This window comes from Balaenoptera physalus (genome assembly GCF_965194825.1).
Source record: "Balaenoptera physalus genome assembly, chromosome: 9".
Taxonomy (NCBI): domain Eukaryota; kingdom Metazoa; phylum Chordata; class Mammalia; order Artiodactyla; family Balaenopteridae; genus Balaenoptera; species Balaenoptera physalus.
This window is the reverse complement of record NC_138888.1, coordinates 52291593-52313092: the sequence shown is the minus strand read 5'-3', so window position 1 is coordinate 52313092 and position 21500 is coordinate 52291593. Positions and strand designations below refer to the sequence as shown.

Sequence of the window (21500 nt, the reverse complement as noted above, 5' to 3'; positions counted from 1 at the left end):
CCTATACCTGGATTTAGTTTATTCTTCATTGCCTGGCCTATATTATTTTCTAGTTAATGGCTTGAGAGATTGACTATACAGTTGGACAATGGCCAAACCATGTACAACAATAGGGCTGTGACCTATTCTTTTTTATATTCTTTTCCATTATGGTTTATCCCAGGATATTGAATATAGTTCCCTGTGCTATACAGAAGGACCTTGTTGTTTATCCATTCTATATGTAATAGTTTGTGTACATATAACTGAGTCACTTTGCTGTACAGCAGAAATTAACACAACATTGTAAATCAACTAAACTTCGATTTAAAAAAATTTAAAAAAAGAAAAGCCAAAAAAAAACACACTGACCCATAATCTCCGAAGCAACAAGTCAGAGAAGCCAAACCAATTTCTCCACAATCAGCCCAGAATGACTGGAACTTGGTAAAAGACTGCCAGCTTCCCAATTCCTTACCACCACCCACTTCCAGCTCAGGATGAACTAGAGAAAGCCAATATGCTCCCCAAACTGATTTTCCCCCAAAGTAGGATACCCTACGTCTAGTTAGCCCTCTCCAGCTTCTCCAAGTTGGCAACCTCCAATCAGAGCACACCTGGAGCCTTTTTTTTTTCTCCCTATAAAGTTTTTCTACTCCTATGCCTGCCTTTGAGTCTCTGCCAAATGCAAGTGATGGTGGCTAACTTCCTTGCTCTAAATAAACAGACTTTGCTTGTTCTCATTTGGATGGTCTTCATTTATTTCCACAGGTTTACTACACATAATGCTGTTATATTCAGACATACACATTGGTAGTTGAGCTTAACATTTTTTTTTTTTGAGCATAGAGATGCTTGGGGTAAATAAGCACTAGGCTTTGATCTCTGCTTCAATGGATAAAATTAAGAATTATAACTCGAATTGACCATTTCCTTGAACTTACAGGTACTGATATGCTTGCCTCAATGGATACGGTAGAAATGTTCTTGAAAGTGTATATGAAAATCTCATTTTTATACATTAAAATTATTACATTTTAGCAAATTACTATTAAAAAGGACCCTGGTGTACATTATTTTGAAAATGAAGGACATTTTTATTATGTAGACGATTATTCCTCACATGTCAGGTTTCCTTAAATTGGCACACATCTGTATTAGTCTGTACATATAAACCTAAGGCTATTGTAAAATAATAATGATCCTCAGAAGAGCAGATGATACACGATTGTATACAGAAATTTGTGCAGTTTTATTTTTAGTTCACTTTAACGGACATTATATGGACATAACAGCACTCCAAAATATAACTCACTATTCTCACTTCACAGATGAAGAAATGAATGTTAATGTAAAATGACTTGCTCAAAGCCTCACTAAAGTATGAAGCCCCTTATTCTCCTGCAAAGAATGTTGAGTCTGTCTGAAGCTACCAACTGGGGAGTTTCTTATAGCCCTATATCTGACAGAAGGCCTCCATTTTTTTTTTTTTAAAGGAATTCCTTTATTTCTATTATTTATTTATTTATTTATTTTTTTAGCTGTGTTGGGTCTTCGTTTCTGTGCAAGGACTTTCTCTAGTTACGGCAAGCGGGGGCCACTCTTCATCGCGGTGCGCGGGCCTCTTACTATCGCGGCCTCTCTTGCTGCGGAGCACAGGCTCCAGACGTGCAGGCTCAGTAGTTGTGGCTCACGGGCCCAGCTGCTCTGCGGCATGTGGGATCTTCCTGGACCAGGGCTCGAACCCATGTCCCCTGCATTGGCAGGCAGACTCTCAACCACTGCACCACCAGGGAAGCCCCAAGGCCTCCATTTTTTTGAGAAGGTCATGGTCTTCGCCATGGCACCATGGCAAAGGGGGTGAGGATGTTCTTGGAACAGCAAGGAGGGAAGGGGATCCCCACTCAGGGAGGTGTCCAGCTGAGTTAACCTGCTGATTAATGGCAGAGCTAATCATGGCCTGATGATCCACACATACAAATAATGGAACCAGAAAGAAATGTAGGCCTTCCCATGCAAAGGGGGTTTCTTTACACTGTGCATTTGTCTACCTTGATCTTAAAATAAAATTCTGATCTCTTACCCATCCCTTATGTGCAGGCCCCATATAATCTGGCCTCTGCATTCCTCTTTCACTACTTTTCCTACCACTCTTCATGCTCTAGATACTTTCAATTTCTCCAACGTGCTGAGTACATTCTTCAGCTCCTATAGAATTCTGACCAGAACACTTTTCTCCAGGATTACAAGACCTCTGCATAGGCAGTCCTTCTCATATTTCCTATTTTAGGTCAAATTTCTCCTCCTAAAGGTCTATCTTGACTATTTTAGCTAAAGCAGACCCCAACCTCTATACCCACCCTACTCCAGTTCCTCTTTATCACATTGTCTTTTTATGTCACCTATTTGGATCTAAAATTGCCTTCTTTTATTGTTATTATTTTTAACTTTATTTATTTATTTTTTTGGCTGCGTTGGACACAGGCTTTCTCTAGTTACGGTGAGCAGGGGCTACTCTTCGTTGCAGCGTGCGGGCTTCTCATTGCAGTGGCTTCTCTCTTATTGCAGAGCACAGGCTCTCGGAGCATGGGCTCTAGGCGCGTGGGCTTCAGTAGCTGTAGCACGCGGGCTCAGTAGTTATGGTGCACGGGCTTAGTTGCTCCACGGCATGTGGGATCTTCCCGGATCAGGGCTCGAACCCGTGTCCCCTGCATTGGCAGGTGGATTCTTAACCACTGTGCAACCAGGGAAGCCCTTCTTTTATTATTTGTTTGCTTATTCATTGTCCCTTTTGTACACTATAAGCTTAGTGAGATTTTTGGGAACTTGTCTGTCATCTTTGCGCTGGATCCAAAGCACTCAGAACACCATTCCTGGAATATAGTGGGCTCTCAATACATATTTGTTGAATAAAGGAATCAATAAATCATGAATCCCAATTGAGAATGACAGATATGTACCCATTCCTCAGAAAAAAATGCACTGAATATTTTGTATATCACTTCAGGAGGTTCCAAAGCCCTGGAAGTTCACCTGTAGGCTCCTGATTAAAGCCCCTGCATTATAGTTACGTTGTTTCATAACGTTCGTTTTGAAATTAATTCTGAATTTTGTTCTTTGAAGTTAAACATGAGCACGAATTTTGAATGTATGCTTAAGATGGACTAAAACAAATCACAGGCCAATTGCTGCTCACTGGTTTTGAATAAAATAGATCTATGATATTTACATGACCTGATCCTAATGACCATATTTCAGTGAATGAAGATAACATTGTGGTACAAATGTTAAATGCTCATCCATATCCGGTTTTCCTGTCCTTTGGGGAACATGGTGGATTCAATTTCCAGCTTCCCTAGCAGTTGGGCAGAGCCATATGACTAATTCTAGCCAATGGATTGGAGGCAGAAGTGACCTATGTCACTGCCAGGCTGGAGCATTTAATTGCTGTGTGAGATCCTCCAGGGCTCCATCTTCTCCTACTTAGTGGCTATGGAAGTACATGCTGGTACAGAGGTGCAATGCCAAGCCGTCACATGGAAGACAGTTGCTCTGGAGAGTCACACAGATCTTCAGCAGACTTTGTGTGAGCAAGGAGTATAAACCTCTTTTGTTTTAAGTCTCTTAGATTTTCTGATGATTTAATATTGCAGCATAAACTACCATAACCAAACATGCCACTGATTGGAAAATACGCTATTATTTCATATACCAAGGAGGGGGAGAAAAGCTGTCACTTATAATCGAAAGAAGTCTTGTAAGATATACCACAATTTCAGAGATGTTAAAATTAGAAAAACGTGGGTCTTAGATTATATAAAATACAGATTGTTGAAAGGAATTTGTCAAAGAAGATTAGTATAGTGTCAAGAACTCCAAATCCAGAGGTGAACAGAAAGTTATGGATTCAAATCCCAATACTTACTAGCTTGTGACTTAATAACTTAGCTTGTGTAAGCCTTAGTTTCTTCATCTGTGAAATGGGGATCACAGTAGATGCTGCCTCATAGGGTTTTGTGGATGTTAGATGAGACAGTTCTAATAATGTGTTCAGCATAGTAATTTTCCCACATATTTTAGTCACCACATTTGGTTAGATCACAGAGCTTGTTCAAAATGAGCATTAATTTCAAACAATATACAAAAGTAAGTTTGTCATTATGTCATACTGCTCAATCAGCAAGTATCTATTAATTCCTTACCAGGTATGAAGACTGGGCCTCTAGTTAGGTGTTCTTGGAGATAACAAAGAAGCAGATCTAGGGGTTGAGGGTTGAAGGCAGATCACCCTGGGGTCTTCCTATCCACTCTCCAATGTATTTTCTGGAGGAATCAGGCTAGAATGAACATCAAGAGCAACCTTGAAGAGTAAAAGAAGTCACAAAAATATAACTGAGGAATGAATGTATGAAAGGTCAGTCCTGTGCTTATTTTGGTGACTGGTAGGACTAGTCACCAAAGGGAAAATCGAAGACTTTTTCTATGTCCATTGTCTGTCTTTGGTGCGTTTGTGTGTGTGTGTATGTGAGAGAGAGAGAGAAAGAGAGAGAGAGAGAGAGAGAACAAGCTGATGATTGGGGAGCATAAGGGTAAGACAAAGAAGCAAAAGAGTGGCTCTTCTGAGATAAGTATGAGATTGATTGTTCCTGTCCAATAAGGGTATACTCTTACAGACTGTATGAAGTTATCCAGGGAATATTATTGGACTCATGGTATTCATCAAGCAGCAACTTGTTATAACTTTCCTCATCTGTAGCACATTTGAAGAAACCTACACCTTGTCATTGCCAACGTGCAACAATCACCAGCTCTGAAGTTTATTCTAGACTAAAAGTCTCCTCACACATACTTTATGAGCTTTCATTCTGTCACTGAAGATGTGCATTGTGCATTGTAATTCAACATTCTCAGCTCGGTTTTCTGGAGGACATATGCCTTTGAAGGAACAGGTGGCTGATTAATATGACTATTTTTATTAAATGCCTGAACAATGACAGAGCAAGTAATTTTCTTTAAAGGAAGTATAGCTGCCTTTAAATATAACTCTGGGCTACAGTTCACCTTTTCTGTTTATTCTTAACTTGTGAAACTGTATCTTAGGACTTGGGGTATATAACTTGGTATTTGATATCAGCTGAAACACAGTGAATCAATTGTAATGGTTCTGGCACCAAAGGAAACAGAGGGGACTTAAATATGTTTCCAGAAGACAAAAAGCTTCTCTGTGTACACTTTACAACATATGTTTCCACACTTCTAGAATATTCGAAAGTCAAAAAAAAGTTTTCTCACTATTTTTCATTAAAGACCAAGAGGACAAAACAGAGAAGACAAACTATCTCCAACCCACATATCATTTATCAGATGTTTTGGATGAAATTCAGATTGAAAAGTCAAAAATATTCCCTCTTCTTCTCTCCCTTCCAGCAATGGCATTAGGATGCTTATTCCTCACTGCGAAATACACCCACTCTCACACACTCGGAAATGTTGTGTTAACGTTCCAGGAAGGGGGAGGGGAGGTGTTAGTGCAAACAGGTTTGGGCTCCTCCCCGCATCCTTGCTGCCTGGGTCGTCATAGATCAGCTGTGGGCTACTGCGGGCTGCGTGACCTGGCCAGAGCACTTGGGCTCACAACCTGTGTATACCTGGGTACACTCCCAGAGGCTACCGGTAATATCTCGAATAGGGGACCCCTGTACAGCAGAGCACTCCCTACAACCTCATCGACCCTCGCCTCTTGACTTTTTCGCGTCCGGGATAACCGCCCCAGGATTTTTAACTTTCCTTGGGGCGTTTCGCGCGGACCCTTTGCAGGCGCCGCGGAGCCTACTTCGGCCCCGCTCCCTCTGGCCTCTTGGCTCGCCTGGGATCCACTAGCCACGCGGAGCCGGGTGCAGCTTCCTCTCCAGACAGGGGAGAGAAGAGGCGAGAGGAGGTGCTCAGGTCTCCTGGGTACCCTCCCAAGCATCTGTAATTTGACCTTTAGAAAACAAAATGATGCTAAAAGGCAAAATAGCCAACATGGAGGTACTCAGCCCTCCTGAGTACGCTCCCAAAGAGCTCTAATTTGACGTTTAAGAAACAGAACAATGCCAAAATGCAAATTAGGCAGTGTAATACCCAGGATGAGCCTCGTTTGACAGGCCAAACTGAGATTTTAATGGAAAGGTTATTCATATCCGCACACCGAATTCATTCTTTTAGTACTTAAAAAAAAAAAGTGTAATTTTAAGTTCCACTGACTTAAAATTCCATTGACTGTCACAATGCACACTCCACTATAACACTCAGTGGAACAATGGACACCCCCATATCGCATTGTGTCAGGTAATTACGAAGTGTCGCGGCGCGGGAAAGTGAAGCCCGGAACGTCAATGTGTCCCCCGCCGCGTGTACGAGCGGTTTAGGGCTGCGTGTCTCACCGAAAACTCATCAAAACGTTCAGGCCAATGCCTCAACCCAGAGAGGGAGAAACGCCATACGAGCTTGGCCCCGGGCGTGGACAGAGAGGCCCAAAGAGTAGGCGAGCGAGCACAGGGGGAGCGAGCACATCTTGGGGAGAGCAGACGCGCGCAGGGAAGTCTAGGGGAAAGAGGGCACCCAGCGGGTAGGGAGGGTCCCGCCCGGGGTGGCTAGGGAGTCCCGTTCCCTGGAGAATGGAACCCCACGCGGGACCCTGCGCTCCCAGCAGCACCCAATCTTTGGGGGGTTAAACTCAGGGCACCGGGACAAGAGTGCGCGCGGGGTCACAGGGTAAGGCTGTTACTTTGTAGTGAGACGTTGTGTGTGTGTGTGTGTGTGTGTGTGTGTGTGTGTGTGTGTGAGAGAGAGAGAGAGAGAGAGAGAAAGAGAGAACTGGAGGGAAAAGAAAGAAAAAAGAGCAGGGAGCTGAAGGCCGAGATGTCCTACTTCTAAGTGGTTCATTGAGAGGCAATAGCCTTCTAGCAAGCGCAGTCGTACGTAGCCCGCGCCGCATTGGGGACCAGCCGAGCAGGGCGCTGGGGTCTTTCCAAGGGGCCTCCAGCCTCACGAGCCCGGAGGTGGCCCCCAGAAGGGGACACTATCCTGGCAGCTGTGCGGAGGTCGGGACTGTGGTTTCCTTCTCCCGAGACCCCGGCGCTGCCAGCCGGAGGGGGCGAGCTCAGTCTGCCTTCTTCGGGGGGGAGGAAAGCGGACCTCTAGCAACGCGACCTCGGGTCCCCGCGCCCTCCCACCGCCCAACCTCCTCCCCTCAGCCACATTCATTTTTCCTCAGCAGCTTCTAGTTGGGGCTCAAAACCCAACTCCGAGCCCACCCGGGCCCTCATCACGGAGCTAAGGGGGACGGCCGGAGTCGGAGAGGGCCCGGGGGGGCGTCGTACCGAGGTAGCGGCCGTGAGGGGCGCCGCGTCCCGCCGGTGCCCGCCGCGGATGAGCCAGCGGCCGCGAGCAGCCCCCGGAGCCGCGCAGCATCGGCGTCTACAGTGACGGTGGAAGCCACGCCCGCTCGGGAGCTGGGGGCTGTCCTAGCCCCCCCACCTTTCCCCCGCCCGCCCCCTCCTCCCGGCGCCGGCCCGCGGCCCGCCCCCGGCTCGGCTAGCGGGAGGCGCTGGGCGCCTGGGCTGGCGCGCTCTCCTGGGCGCACACACACGCACACACACATCCACGCACGCACGCCCAGAGCCGCTCTTTCCGCGCCCGGCCCACGTTCCCCTCGCCCATGCAGACGGACAGAGCGACGGAAGATGGCTGACGACTCCACGGGGCACCGAGGATGCAGCCTGGCGGCGGCGGCGGCGGCGGCGGGAGCGGCAGAAGCAGCGGCGGCGGCAGGGGCAGCGGCGGCAGCGGCGGCGTTGGCGGCGGCGGCGGCGGCGGCAGCGGGAGCAGGAGCGGCGGCGGCGGCGGCATCCCCGAGACTCCTCGAGCTACCTTTCCCTCTGACAGCCACTGACGTTCTCCGCCGCTAGAAGAGACCCCGCTTCTCCGGCGCCCGCCTTCCCTACCCACCCCCCCCCCCACCCCGCCTAGCCCCAGCCCCGCCAGCACCGCTACCTCCGCCAGCCTTGCCACCATCAGCACCACCTCCACCACCGCCGCCGCCGCCGCCGCCACCACCGCCGGCGGCGGCAGCAGCCATTTCATCTCCACAGAAACCAGACACAAAAACATGGCAGAAATGGAGAAAGAAGGGAGACCTCCGGAAAATAAAAGAAGCAGGAAACCGGCTCACCCAGTGAAAAGGGAGATCAATGAGGAAATGAAGGTATTTTTGGACTTCGGGGCCAGAGAGCCTGAGCTCTTTCTTCCGCCTGCTCCCTGTGGGCCGTTGTATAGATTCTGAGGGTACAGGGGAGCGCTTGTCAGTTTCTGTAGGATGCCCAGAACGCCTCAGCTCCTCCTCCAGGTGCAAACCGAGGCCAACTCTCGGGCTGCATCCCCGAGATTTGCCTGCCTCAGATTTGATGGGGGTGGAGGGGCGGCCGGGAAACCACATACTATTTAACCTTATAAACCCCAGGTTGGTAACAGGCGCGTTTCAGAGGGAGGGGACCGGGAGCCCAAGTGGAGGGTGGGTATGGTGAAGAGGCTTTCCTAGTCGGTGGGGTAGTTTTTTCCTCTTCCTCGGGAACCATCCCCCGGATCCCTCCAAAGTTAAGAGCCGTCGGGCCGGAGCAGCCGGGGAGCGCTGGATTCCACCCCTCTCCCCAGTTCATCTCCCCGTTCCTCGATCCCGCTTCCCGCCTGGAAGCCAGCTGCGACGGTGTAAAGGGGCTGTCAGTGCCGGGGCGAGTTGTGGCCCGAGCGGCGCGGGTCTGGGTACCGTTTTGACGGCCGGCTCGCTTCGCCCGCAGCTGCTCGCTCCTCTCACTCGGCTGCCTCCGCCTCCCGCTCCCCTTTGCATGCTCCACTTCCCAGTTAAGCAGACCCGGGCAAACCCTGGTGCAAAAGATAGCTGTCTGAGGGGCGGCCTTCGCAGAGCGCCTGCCCATTGTTCGGAAAGGCCAGCCCGGAGTCCTGTCGGCGAGGCCGGGCTCCCCGCCAGGCCAGCGGTGCTCCAGAGGTGGCGAGCGCAGCAGCCTGGCGCTCCAGCTGTTCGCGTTGGAGTGATTGCACAAGAGCACCGCTCGGCTCCGGACCCCCCTCGTCCCCCCCACTTATTTTCCATGAAGTTGCAGCTTTTGCCCGGTGAGGGTTTTGTTTTGTGTTGATTTCACGAGTCTGTCTTGATTTTTTTAAAATATTGTTTTATTTGTATTTTTTGTCTTTCTGTGAGTTACATACAAGTAGCAGATTTCAGGGGGGACTTTAGTTTTCATTTTGCAGCCGTCTTGGTGTTCCCCATCTTCTGCATAGAATCCTTAACACTGCCCACTGACTTGGTCAGGTTGGTTAAGTTGGTATTTAAAAGGTAAACGATGAAGATGGCAAGCAACTAAGTAAAATTTATTGCGGTTTGATGTTGTCTTGATTAGAACAAGCATATTCTAGAGAGTGCCTTGAATGAAGCCCATGTTTAGAAAGGGGCACACGGATAATACCTCCTATATCTGTACCTAGGTGCATATGCTTAGCGTTCCTTTCTTCCAGAAAATGTCTGTAGCAATCTGCATTTTGGAATAAGGGTTTTTATTTCTGGGTGACAAATTTAGTGCCTGGAAGCATGAGGTGCAGCATCAGTCCAAGGAGAGTTAAGGAAGATTTGCCTTGGAAATCAGTGCCATTCCTTGTGATGGAAACCTCCATTGATTCCACTGATAGACAGTTTTTAAAAAAAGAGACCAGCAGGAGTTGTCTTCCCATGGGGATGGAATTCAAACAGTTTACAATAACCATCCTTCCTCACTCGCCTTTCCCTCCTGTCCTGCATTTCCAGATTACTTTTCCATTTCATTTTAAATTGGGGGTGGAGGAAGAGGAGAGAGGTAAAGCCACTAAGAAATCACAGTGTGCACTGGCCCTTTAAAACACTGTCTAATGTGATCTATATGGATGGCAGCTTTTAAGTTTCATAGGTTCTAGAATTACAAATTAGCTAATTTTAATCAAAACATGTGAAATGTTATCCCGGCTGGATATAAAGGCTGACTGTGCTCGATGCTTGGGGCTCACATTGTTGACTTTGGCTGCGGGAGCACTCCGTGGTTTGGGAGATAGTTGTCCTTCTACAGTATAACAGATGTTTGTCTGAACTGGTGAGGAAGAAACAAAAACAACATTGTGTGAAGGGGAAAAATTACACAATTTTTAGCCAATGCTGCAGGACTAAGTATGGAATTAACCTTCGTGCACAGAATTTCCTCTTTTTAAAATGTTATTTTTCTTCCAAGTCACCACCTACTATTTGAAGTTTTAATCCTTATCATTTCAGTTGCTACAGAGTAGCATTAAATAAGAAGTTTTACACAGCAAATAATTCAATTGCCTGAAGGATCAGTATTTTCTCCCTAGTTTGGAACAATGTGTAAGAGACACTGGGTCAGAATCTTCAGTCGTGTCAATGCATATCATGCCAGTGAGTCATGAAATCCCATTTCTAGTGGAATTGTTCAGTATGCATTCTTCTAATATAATAGCACCAAAAGTCCTCATTTTAAAAGTGATTTCTCAAAGTCAAAAGCTGGAAGGGTTATTTTGAACTCATCAATATTTTTCTGCTTTTAATGTTAATACCCACATCAATAAAACCCCTCCCTGAACCCCATGGTATTATTACCCCTCCATCTCCCCAAACCTAAAGTGTAGAGTAACCTAACAAGTTGGTTGCCCTGCATAAAAATATGTGCAACAAAATGTCACCGAGAACACAATGTGGCCTTGTGCAGCTTCATATCGGTGCCGCTGGAGCTGCCTGGCTGTGTTTGCCTTCATCTGAACGGCTTTCATCTGGACCAGTGTAAACTAAGCCCTGGTAAGTAATCACAGCCCGGCAGAAAGAAAGGAATGTATACAGCTAGCACGGCCTAAGCTGTAAAAACGGAAACCTGAGCCCCACCGTGGATCACATATCAAGGCTTGAAGGTAGGGGAAATGAAAGGGGGAAAGAGGAGAGAGCGAATGCAAAAGTCAGCCTGGGAAGTGGAGGATCAGGAGGAGGCCCCCCTTAGGGAGAGTTGGCTCAGGGATTAGGGAATTTTATCGTGGTGTACAGTGACCTACTCAGGTTTCAACACTGGTTGGATCAAGTTGCTTCTCTGCGAGCTGAAAGAAAAAGGACTGGTGTGTATGTGATTTTTTTTCCCCTTCGGGTAATAGAAAGGACATTGGTATAAGCATCTATTTTAAGTACAGCAAATGCAGGGAGCTGAGAATGAGCAACAAAATTGCCTCATAATAGAGACTTCCTTCAAGATTTCCTAATTGAGATAGTCACAAATTTATTTAAAAATGGGCAGAGAAGACACACTGGCAGAGGTTTAGCTGACACCAGTAATGGCATTGGAGATTGTCTTCATGTGTCTGGGAGCTAATGTTGGTTGCTGTTTCACTAGATCAGATATTGAGTTACATTTTCGTTATCGCTGGTTTAATGTACAAAGCAGTTGTAACAAATTTAAATTTGATACAATATAATTTTGTGTGTGAAAAGTACATGACTTGGCATAGCTTGCCTTTCATGTCCTTTAGTGAAAATATCTTCAGGTAGAAATGTTTGTCTCATTATGACCTTTATAATGTTTTTTTATCTTTCCTTCTCCCCCCCACTCATCCTGGTTTTTCTTAATTAAAAAGACTTGTTGCTTTACTGTACTTACAGTCAGTCTGCCCTATTTAGTTAGTGACCAGTAGAGAGGATTTTAAAAAATCAGATGGCAATTCAATTTATATTTTGACTACTTTCGGTTTCTAAAGCGAATATTGTGATTGTATCTAATGTAATATGCCTTCAATATATTGTTAGCTCACATGTATCATAATAAGTGGCTCTTAGGAGGGAATTCTGATATATGGAAGTGTTAATTCGTTTCAGGTGTTCATCCAGAGCATAACATAAAAGCTAGATGTAATATTGGATGTGCAAATGTAAATATATGAGTAAGTGTAAATATAGTTGCACTTAAGGGTGTGTATTTTACGTGCATAGATCTTGGTGAACATGGTTAGTGACTACCAAACAGTAATACAACTCAACAAAGTGTAAACTATGAGTAGAGATAATGAGTCAGATTTTCATCTTTTAAAACTCTTTGACAAAACCGTTGTGATTAGATCAAGCACTCTGCCCTGGAAACTTTCCTAAACAAACCATAATTAATGCATTTACAATGTTTGGCTTCCCTATCAATTGCTCAACTACAGGATAATCTGTGTTAAATGTCTTAGGGTCTTTGCTGAAGTTCTCTGTCTATAAATATTCTTAGTAAGTAATTTGTACCTAAAATTATGCTTCAGTCCTAATGCCTACAGTTAGAGTCAGGCACATCTGTTAGAGTTTAGTAGTAAACTCACCATAAGATTTTCTAGTTTAGTTTCTGATGGTCTCCATTTGGCATTAAAAATGACCTGTGTCAATTGCACAGACAATAAAGCAAGTTGCAGAGCTGAGCTGGTGAGTGCAGTGATTTAAATAGCTTGCCATAAAATAAAATAAAATAGAGATATCAGAGTGTGGATTGGAAAAGTCAGCGTGTTTAAGGTGGAAATCAGCTCATTACTAAAACAGGTATATTTTAAGTTTTGCTCCTGAAACTCCATCCTGATGTCAGAAACAGTGAGTCTCAGGAACCTAGAAAGTGGGCTTGGGACCAGATCTCACTGTGGCATTCACGAATTATGTCAGACCTCCCTGGCTGAGCAGCGGTCTAAGGTGTGCCACGTGGCAGGGCTGGGAAGTATTGTCAGTCGGAGCGTGGTGCTTGCGCCTTGGAAGCTGGTGTAGGATATTCCCCCGAGCCCACCAGCCCTGTCCTCTGTGTTGCTCGCGGTTGTCCTGCTCAAGGCTCTAGTCTCAAACCATAAGAGAAGGTCCTGGGAGGGCACAGAGAGCTATGAATTCTGCTCTGTTCAAACCGGGAGTTTTCTGAAAAGAGTCTCTTTCTCCATCTGTGAACTGGTGAGGATAGTGTGTGGTAGAGCGAGACTCTCTAAGCCTTACACAATTCACAGGTTCCAGAGGGGAGGAAATGGAAAGGAACCACTCCACTTCCTCCCGAATCTGAAATAAACATTTGAACTAGAAGAAAATGAGTCTGACAGACTCATTCCCTTCTGCGTTTCCTGCCTCTGTGCTTGCCAAGCACTGCTCTGAGAAGCCAAGCCCTACTCTCCTTGTGTGAAAGACAGACTCATAGAAACCAAGAGGTAACAGAGTTTTTAAATGAAAGTCAAAAACAGGGCCTCAAAAAAGGCAAATATCAGTGAATACAAGTGACTGTCTGAAAAAGGAGAGTTCCAGGGAAATAGAGGTGTCTTGCAAGGGTGACCAGACTTTTTGTATCTTCTAAGGAAGTGTTCTTTTTATTGAGTCTTTATACATTTTATTTTTTTGAAAAAATTATTAGAAGTAGTAGAAGGTGGATCATTTAAAAATCTCTGAAGTCTAAAACTTCCTTTTGCGGAATGGGAAGTCAGCCATACTTGCACTCAAGCTAATAAGATTATTGAATATTTTCCTAAAAGAGAAGGGATATTCCAGGGTAGAATGAAAAAAAAAAAACAACTTTGTTTTTGATGGTGCCAATTGAAACATGTAAACAGACATGAAAGCCTGTGCTGGGTGAGATTTGCTGAATGTATATTTTAGAATCTGTAGACTGATAGGTGTTAATATCTCTTATATAACTAAAGGGCTGTGGAACTCTGTCCTGCTTTAAGCCCAGTGGCTTTTGGCATAGACAGGAAAACAATGTAACAAGTCTTGGTGATTTTTAAGGCCAGTGCTGCAGCTGTGATAGGACACAGCTGCACACAGCTGCACACCTGCCATGCCTGCTACAGTGTTAGCCCCAGGGCTGGTCTCCACAATTTCACACATTTGTTTGACCTTTTTAGGACATTTGATGTCCTGGCCACAGATTAAAACATGGGGACATAATTGTCTGCTCTGTGTCACAACAAGACAATAAAGCAACATAGATTTTTATATGTGGAAACGCACAATTTTGGTTTCATGTGACAATAATACATCCATCTAATTCAGGCTGTGTCAATAAGAGAACAAGACTTTCTCCTCAGGCCTGCTCCAGGTCGGAGCTGGATTTTAGTGTTTTGATGTGTCCTCTGCCCTTAGAACTGTGTGCTAATCATTGTGTTGTGGCTGAGAACAATGCTGCAAAATGACCCAAATGGAGCTCAGTGACCTTCTTCAAAGGATTTCAGGCCAGAAATCTGTATGCAGTTCAGATACAAACAGCAGGGCTCAATGGGTAAAGTCTGCACCCAGAGTATGAATCTGGCTGCTCTTAACATAGCATGCATGTGGATGACCCTCAAATGGGATGTCTGTGGGAGTGGCTTATCCTTAGGATACCATCAGACCCAGTAGGATCATGAGCGTGGAAGTACTTTGTAGTCTGTAAAGGGCTCTTCCCACAGTCCTTTTGCACTATTTAAGTTTTGCCTGCTTCTTGGTAGAACCTTAAAATAAAACCGATCCATTAGATCTGTGTTAAGAGAGAGGACTTCCAGTCAAATCAACTTGAATTCCCAGTAGTCTGAGAGTGCTCATTAACATTGGATGTTATAATTCTTTTAACTTTCAGACCTGGGGATAGGTAGAGCTAGAAATTGATTTCTAATCAAGTTTAATTCCTACTTCCTACAAAAGAAACTGCTTCTCTTCTGCAGCGTCATCCCCCCAGCCCTTTAAAAATCTTAATTAGTGAACCCAGTGATGCTTAATAGAAATCTACCTCAGAAGTCAGTCAGAACCCATGGAGGTGAAAAGGGAGATAAAATATTTTCCAAAAATAACCATCATTCTATTATTCATAACCTTAACTGGCAGTGATACCAGCATTTTTTTCCCCCACCTTGTAAATTGTTCAGGATTGGGGGTTTCCTTTTCCTTTGAAAGTATTTCTCATATGCTCCGCTTTCTTGGATAATGTGTGTAAGAATGTTTTGAAGTTGAGTAATGTAACTGGCAGATCCTTTTTACTGTCATTAGGACTGTGAATATGACTGACATGGTTGTCTGTGAGAAGACTATGTGTTAATTAATTTTTAATTAAAACTATTTTTTGATTTTTATAAAAATAATACATGGACATGACATAAATAGTAGAATAAGCAATATAAATAAGCAAAAAGAAAAACAAAGCCTGTAATTTTCCCACCCAGACACAATTACCGTCAACGTTCTGATGTATGTCTTTTCATGTTCTTTTCTATGTATGATGAATGTTTTTTTTTTAAAAAAACCAAAAAACAAAAATGGTCTTATAGTGTACTAACCTTCCATTTAAAACTTAACATATTGTTAATAGCTTTTCATGGCAGTAAAAATTTATCCACAGCATATATTTAGTGGCAAAATAGTATTCCATTTCAGTAATTTCATGACTAGTCTATAATTTATTTAACTGAATTCCGATTGTTTGGCATATAGTTTGTTTCTAAGAAAACAACACTGAGATAAACATTCCTGAACATTCATATTTTTGTACCTATTTCCTTAGAATAGTCCCTACTATGCCTAGAAATAAAATTGCTGAATCAAAGGGTATGTAAATTTTTAAGCTTTTATTGCGGAGAGTCAAGTTACCTTTTCTAAAATTTGAATTAACTTGAATTCCCAATAGTCTGGGGGTGGGACTTCTCTGGCGGTCCAGTGGTTAAGATTTTGCCTTCCAATGCAAGGGATGTGGGTTCGACCCCTGGTCAGGGAGCTAGGATCCCATATGCCCCGAAGCCAAAAAACCAAAACATAAAACGGAAGCAATATTGTAACAATTTCAATAGAGACTTTAAAAATGGTCCACATCAAAAAAAAAAAAAAAAAAAAGTCTGAGAGTGCTCATTAACACTGGATATAATAATTTTTTAAGCTTTCACATATTTATTTTTAGAATCAGCTGTCCTGAATTTTGTTTGATAATTTTTCTGTATTTACATATTTTTAAAAATATTTATGGATGTATCCAAATGTGTTAGCACATTTATTGATTAGATTCTAAGTGCTAGGCATTGTGCTAGATGGGACATAAAATGAAATAAAGGGTTTCTGCCCTCAAGCAACTTATAGTGTGTTTGGGGGATAGATGACATATTTTACTAGCACTGTGGAGGGATGTAGGACTTGGAGTGGAAATGGGAATTATGTTTGTGGGAAGAGGGAGGACGTGGCTTTCCCCTCATCTGAATGAATGATTGGGAGCTCTCTGAAAACTTTCTGCTTTCTTGGGTAGGATACCAAGTTGAAAACACATCTGACATTCAGTTATACAAGGCCTGAGATAAGAGAAATTGGTGGTACCTACTCTGTATTTTAAACTTTGGTGTTTTCAGAATAAAATCATTAGTCCTTTTTGAAGACCTTGAAGTACTTGCATTTCAGAGGTATTTTGAGGCTTTGTAATTACTGTGATTTTCAAAATGACTTGAAGTCAAGTCATTATTATTTACCTGGTAAAATGTTCAATTAAAAACCATTTAGAGTGAACTTTGACATGCATACAGTATTTCTAGTTGAATAAGGAGAGTGTCTAATGAATGTCCTGGGAATTGAATTCCAACAAAAATAAACTTTGCCAGTGTAGAAAGAACTCAGAGGAGTGGGGAAATAGTTAAGTTTCCTGTCTTTCCACTATCTTTCTGTGACCTTTTTTTTTTAATTCTAGGAAAAGATCATGCTTTCAGATTAAAGGTTAGGCTTTTCTTCTTTCTTTAGGAACCCTGGAGGTGAGAGAAGGGAATTGGAAAGGGAGAGGAAGGGGTATGGAGGTATAGTATTAAAAGTGCAAAGCCATTAGAGTCAGATGTGATGTCAAAAAATTGTCCAATGAGAAGATTAAATTTTGATTATGAATTTTAAGAACCCCTATTCCAACAATAAAGACAATTAAGGAGAGTAGAGGTCAATGATCAAGTTGCAAAACAAGCAAAGTTTTTGCATAGGTAGATATGTCCTGGTTGGAAAGCTCTTTGTATGTGACATTGACATCAGTGATATGATTTCTTTGCAATACTGTTGTTGGTCCAAGGAGGTAGCTCCTTTGGAGTTGCTGACACATTGGACTGTACAGAATTTATAATAGAAAGAGTCCTGGTATAAGAATCAGAAGATCTGTATTTTTGTTCTGACTTTACTAGGTGATCTCTCATGCCTGTCATTTACCTTCTGTATGCTCCAATTTTCTGTCGTAAAATGAGGATGTCACAGAGGTTCACCAAAAGTTTACTGTGGAAATCAAATACCTAACTCACAGGGTAATTGAAAGGAACAAGAGAGTTAAAGGATGTGGAAACACTGTAAAGTGCTATAAGAGTGTTAGACATTATCATTGTAATTATAGTGACCTATTTTCCAAACCCAAATTGGACCACATGGTATGAGAGAGGATTTTTGTGCCACTTCCAAGGGTGAGAGGCAGTCTGCAAAATGTGTTTTGGATGCCAGAATATTGAAATTCTGGCACATTTTGATGGTTTATGGGAACAATGATAAAATATTTGAGATAGTGGCTGTTCAGTAAAATTTATGCTGTGTGATCACTGTAATTATGATACTTCTTTGCAGCAGGCAATTTATTTCTTGTATAAGTAGAAATTCTTTGATTTCACAGGATCTTAGAGCTGGAAGGGCCTTTAAGAGATTCTACTTGAGTTTCCTGCTCTAAGTCTCCAGGAGAAATTCTGGGTGAAGATTTTTGGGGAAGCAAATTTTACAACTTCTCTTAGAACAGCGGCTTGTCCTATTATCGAACAGCCTTACCTCAAAAGTCTCTCTGCACTTTAACTCTTATCACCTTAATTTTCTGGTAGAAAAACTTGAAAACCCTTATGGACCATAAACATTTAATTCACTTCTCCTAGAATATATTATGTTTCTTGGATGGTAACTGCAAAAATCCATTTCATTTCCTTTGGTTTAGCACCATAGCGAGCCCATATGATGTCTAGCATGAAGGTCTAACTAGAAATTAAAAATTATTTATTCCTTGGGGTTCTTTGATTTCTTAATGCAATAGTATATAAGCCAGAGGTGATACCTATTCTTGTAGTTTGGTGTTTCTCTTTCTTTTATCTTGTTCGACTTTTTATGAAAAATTTGAGAGTTATGGCTCAAGACTTTATAAGCCTTTTGTTTTCTGCTTTTCCAGTCATATATCAAAACATTATGATGTTTCTTTTTACTTTCAATGATAGGAAAGGGAATGTTTTAGAGTTTATTTTCACTGACATTTATAGTAACTCGAAAATCATGGAATAGGTCAATTCCATATTGATCATATTGATTGTTCCATGAAGCCTCTGAGTTTTCAGGACAAACCGTAAACTAAGTGATGCACTTAAGATGCCCAAATAATATGAATTTGGTGTTAATAATCCAGTTGAGGGTTCAGTATTTACGCGAATGTCTGAAACTTCTGGATCCCATCCCTGGGATTGGTTCTGAAAGGCTGAATGGATTTGCAGCTGGACTAAAACAAACAAATCTATATCCTTAGCTGGGAGGTTGCTCCATGAATTATGCATCATGTAGCTTTTGTGTCGCTTCAGAGGTTAGACAGAAGCAGAGAAAGAGGTGCCCAAGATACAAATGGTCTAGAAAATTAGATATGGTGGCCAGGAGTTACTATGCAAGAGATTTCCTGTTTTTTGGGCACATTTCTCTTAGAGATTGAGGCAAACAGCATATAAACCAGTAGGATGGCTTGAACTTGGCTTTTAGCACTGTTGGGAATTGTTTTTTTGATGCAAGGTGTAATCCTTATCCTTGGAGATTTCTGCTGCCAGACCCCTGATGGAGGACCTCGGTTTGTGTGCTTAGGGACTGTCATTCTCCAGTCCAGGCACTCAGCTCAGTGAAAGAAATTGGGTGTTAGGGGAGACTGACACCTCATTAGAGCAATCTCTTTTGATTGAGTAGTGCAGCATTTAGCCGAATCCTCCTCGGTAGTATCCCAGAAGTTGCTGAGCTTATTATACATATCGATCATATCATCTTTGTGCATTCATGGAAAGAATGTCTATTTAATGTGGACATGACCAGCCATCAGAGAGAATAAATACCTCACTAAAGCTTGATATGGCTGACTGTTGGCCTTGTGGATGGTAACACTGACTCAATCTGGCTAGATTTTAAAAAATTGCTTGTGCATTATACCATCACAGATTGACCCATTTGGAGCTCTGAGCTCAAGTGGGTACTAAAGCAAAAAAAAAAAAAAAAAAAATCTAGCATCCTGTGGGTGGTTTGAAATGCCAGGTTTGTTTTTATGGAGTAGTGTAATATCCTTCCTTTTTTTAATATTTATTTTTACTTATTTATTATTTGTTTAATTAATTTATTTTGGCTGCACCGAGTCTTAGTTGCGGCATGGGGGATCTTCCTTGCGGCATGTGGGATCTTTTAGTTGCGGCATGTGGACTTTTAGTTGCAGTACGCAGGCAGGATCTAGTTCCCTGGTCAGGGATCGAACCCGGGCCCCCTGCATTGGGAGCGCAGGATCTTAGCCACTGGACCATCAGGGAAGTCCCTCCTTTCTTTTTTTATGCAACCCCTGCTGAAATCTAAAGCGAAATTCAAGAGAACATGGAACTTACATGTTGAGGCTGTGCACATGCTGGTTTAGCCTGGGTGCTTGTTTCAGGTATAAATTATACATCCCAGTGTATTTCAGAAATGACAACTTCTAGGGAGAATGAGAAAAGATTCTTTGAGCCACAGAGAAGGTTAGACTATATAGTTTTTCTAGCTCAGTCTAGGAGGCTCAACCTGCCTTGCCTGATAAAGATGCCTTAAAAAAATTCATTCAACAAACATTTATTATCTTACTCTGTAGTATAGGATCCTTCTTTTTATTAAAATTTTCCAGCTTTATTGAGAAGAGATATAATTGACACAAAACATTGTGCAGGTTTAAGGTGTACAATGTATTGATTTGATACATTTATATATTGTAAAATGACTACTACCATAGCATTAGCTACCACCTCTATCCTGTCACATAGCTACCATTTCTTTTTTGCAGTGAAAAGATGTAGGATCAACTCTCTCAGCAACATTCAAGTACATGATGGTGTTGTTAGCTATAATCACCATACTGTACACCATGCTATACTATATACCCTTTGACCAATCTCCTCATTTCCGCTGCCCCCAGCCCCGGGTAACCACTTCTCTACTCTCTCTTTCTCAGATAGAGATGCTTTAAGGCACCCACAAGCATTAAGATATACCAGCTATTAAGTTCATTAAAAATAGGCACCTGGTAGTATAAGCTTTAAATCTGTCCAATTATTATTTACCCATTATTTCCACAGCTTGATAGCTATAATAACAACAATAATAATGCCTTATATTTTATAGCGTTGTCCCTCCAAATCCACAAGTGATTGGTTCCAGAACACCCCACACCCACACCAGAATCCCTAAATCCGCAGTGCTTAAGTCCCTTATATAAAATGGTGTAGTATTTTCATATAACCTACACACATCCTACCGTATACTTTAAATCATCTCTAGATTATTTATAATACTTAATATAATGTAAATGCCAGGTAAATAGTTGTAAATACAATACAAGTGCTATGTAAATAGTTGCCTGCATGACAAAGTCAAGTTTTGCTTTTTCAAACTTTCTGGAATTTTTTTTCCAGATATTTTCCACCTATGGTTGCTTGAATCTGCAGATGCTGAACCTGCAGATATGGAGGGCTGATTGTATATTGATTTATAGTTCATAAAGTGTTTTCATACATTATCCAAAATCTGAGCTGGCTAGTAAACTTAAAGTTATTTGGTACTTTTATGTTACTTGTCAGAAGACAATCACAGTAACCTTTGATTTCATGGGGAAAGAATCTGTCACTAGTGGAATTCGTAAAGGAAATTATGCTTCAATGTTTAAAGAATACTGTTACAAAAGGGAAAATTAAAAAGGGAAACCCTTGTAGACTATTCAGCTTTCTGGATGGTAGTGGTTGACAGTTGAGAAATTATTTCTTTGCTTAAGAAACACCTAAATTAGAAAGCAATTCTAGTTTAAATTAATCTGAGCCACAAAATGGTTGATTGTTTTCAGTTTCAAAATTTCTTCTTAGCTGTTTTTGTGCTTTTACCTTTCAATATTTTTGTATTAGTGAAAGATATAGACTTTGCAGAAGGATATGCCAAAATATGACTTCCTATTCTTAAGCAAAACTGACAAATACCTTTTCTCTTGTTATCTTTAAATTGCAAATGTCTGAAGGCCTGTCATAATTGGATGCGTCATCCTGAGATTTAAACGCATGACAGTTTTTGAACGTGATTTGAAAAATGAACATGACTCTAAGGGAGGTAGGGCGGGGTAGTGGAAACAGAATTCGATTTATGTGTTCTTTTCAAATAGTTATTGATTATATACATAAGTAGCCTATGCTTCTCTTTC

General features: G+C 42.4%; 2 protein-coding genes across 8 annotated transcripts in view; one reads left to right on the top strand and one right to left on the bottom strand.

Moving 5' to 3' along the window:
* LOC309667145 (uncharacterized protein) overlaps window positions 1–21496 on the bottom strand; it is a 41760-nt gene extending 20264 nt beyond the window's left edge. For 2 of the 3 annotated variants that reach the window (XM_082475469.1, XM_082475470.1), the window contains exons 1-2: window positions 8195–21496; window positions 4182–4339 (exon numbers count right to left, since the gene is read on the bottom strand). In XM_082475469.1, the coding sequence (XP_082331595.1) occupies window positions 8460–8954 (495 nt within the window). In that variant the 5' untranslated portion in view covers window positions 8955–21496 and the 3' untranslated portion in view covers window positions 4182–4339; window positions 8195–8459. Of the gene's footprint in view, window positions 1–3678; window positions 4340–8194 lie in introns of those variants that run through there. The other variant, XM_082475468.1, reaches the window with a different exon arrangement.
* SOBP (sine oculis binding protein homolog) overlaps window positions 7994–21500 on the top strand; it is a 156009-nt gene continuing 142502 nt past the window's right edge. For all 5 annotated transcript variants that reach the window (XR_014267495.1, XM_082475134.1, XM_082475132.1 and 2 more), the window contains exon 1: window positions 7994–8227. Coding sequence is in view for 4 of the 5 variants with exons in the window: in XM_082475134.1 (XP_082331260.1) it covers window positions 8132–8227 (96 nt within the window). In the remaining variant the exon portion in view is untranslated. The remainder of the gene's footprint in view (window positions 8228–21500) is intronic.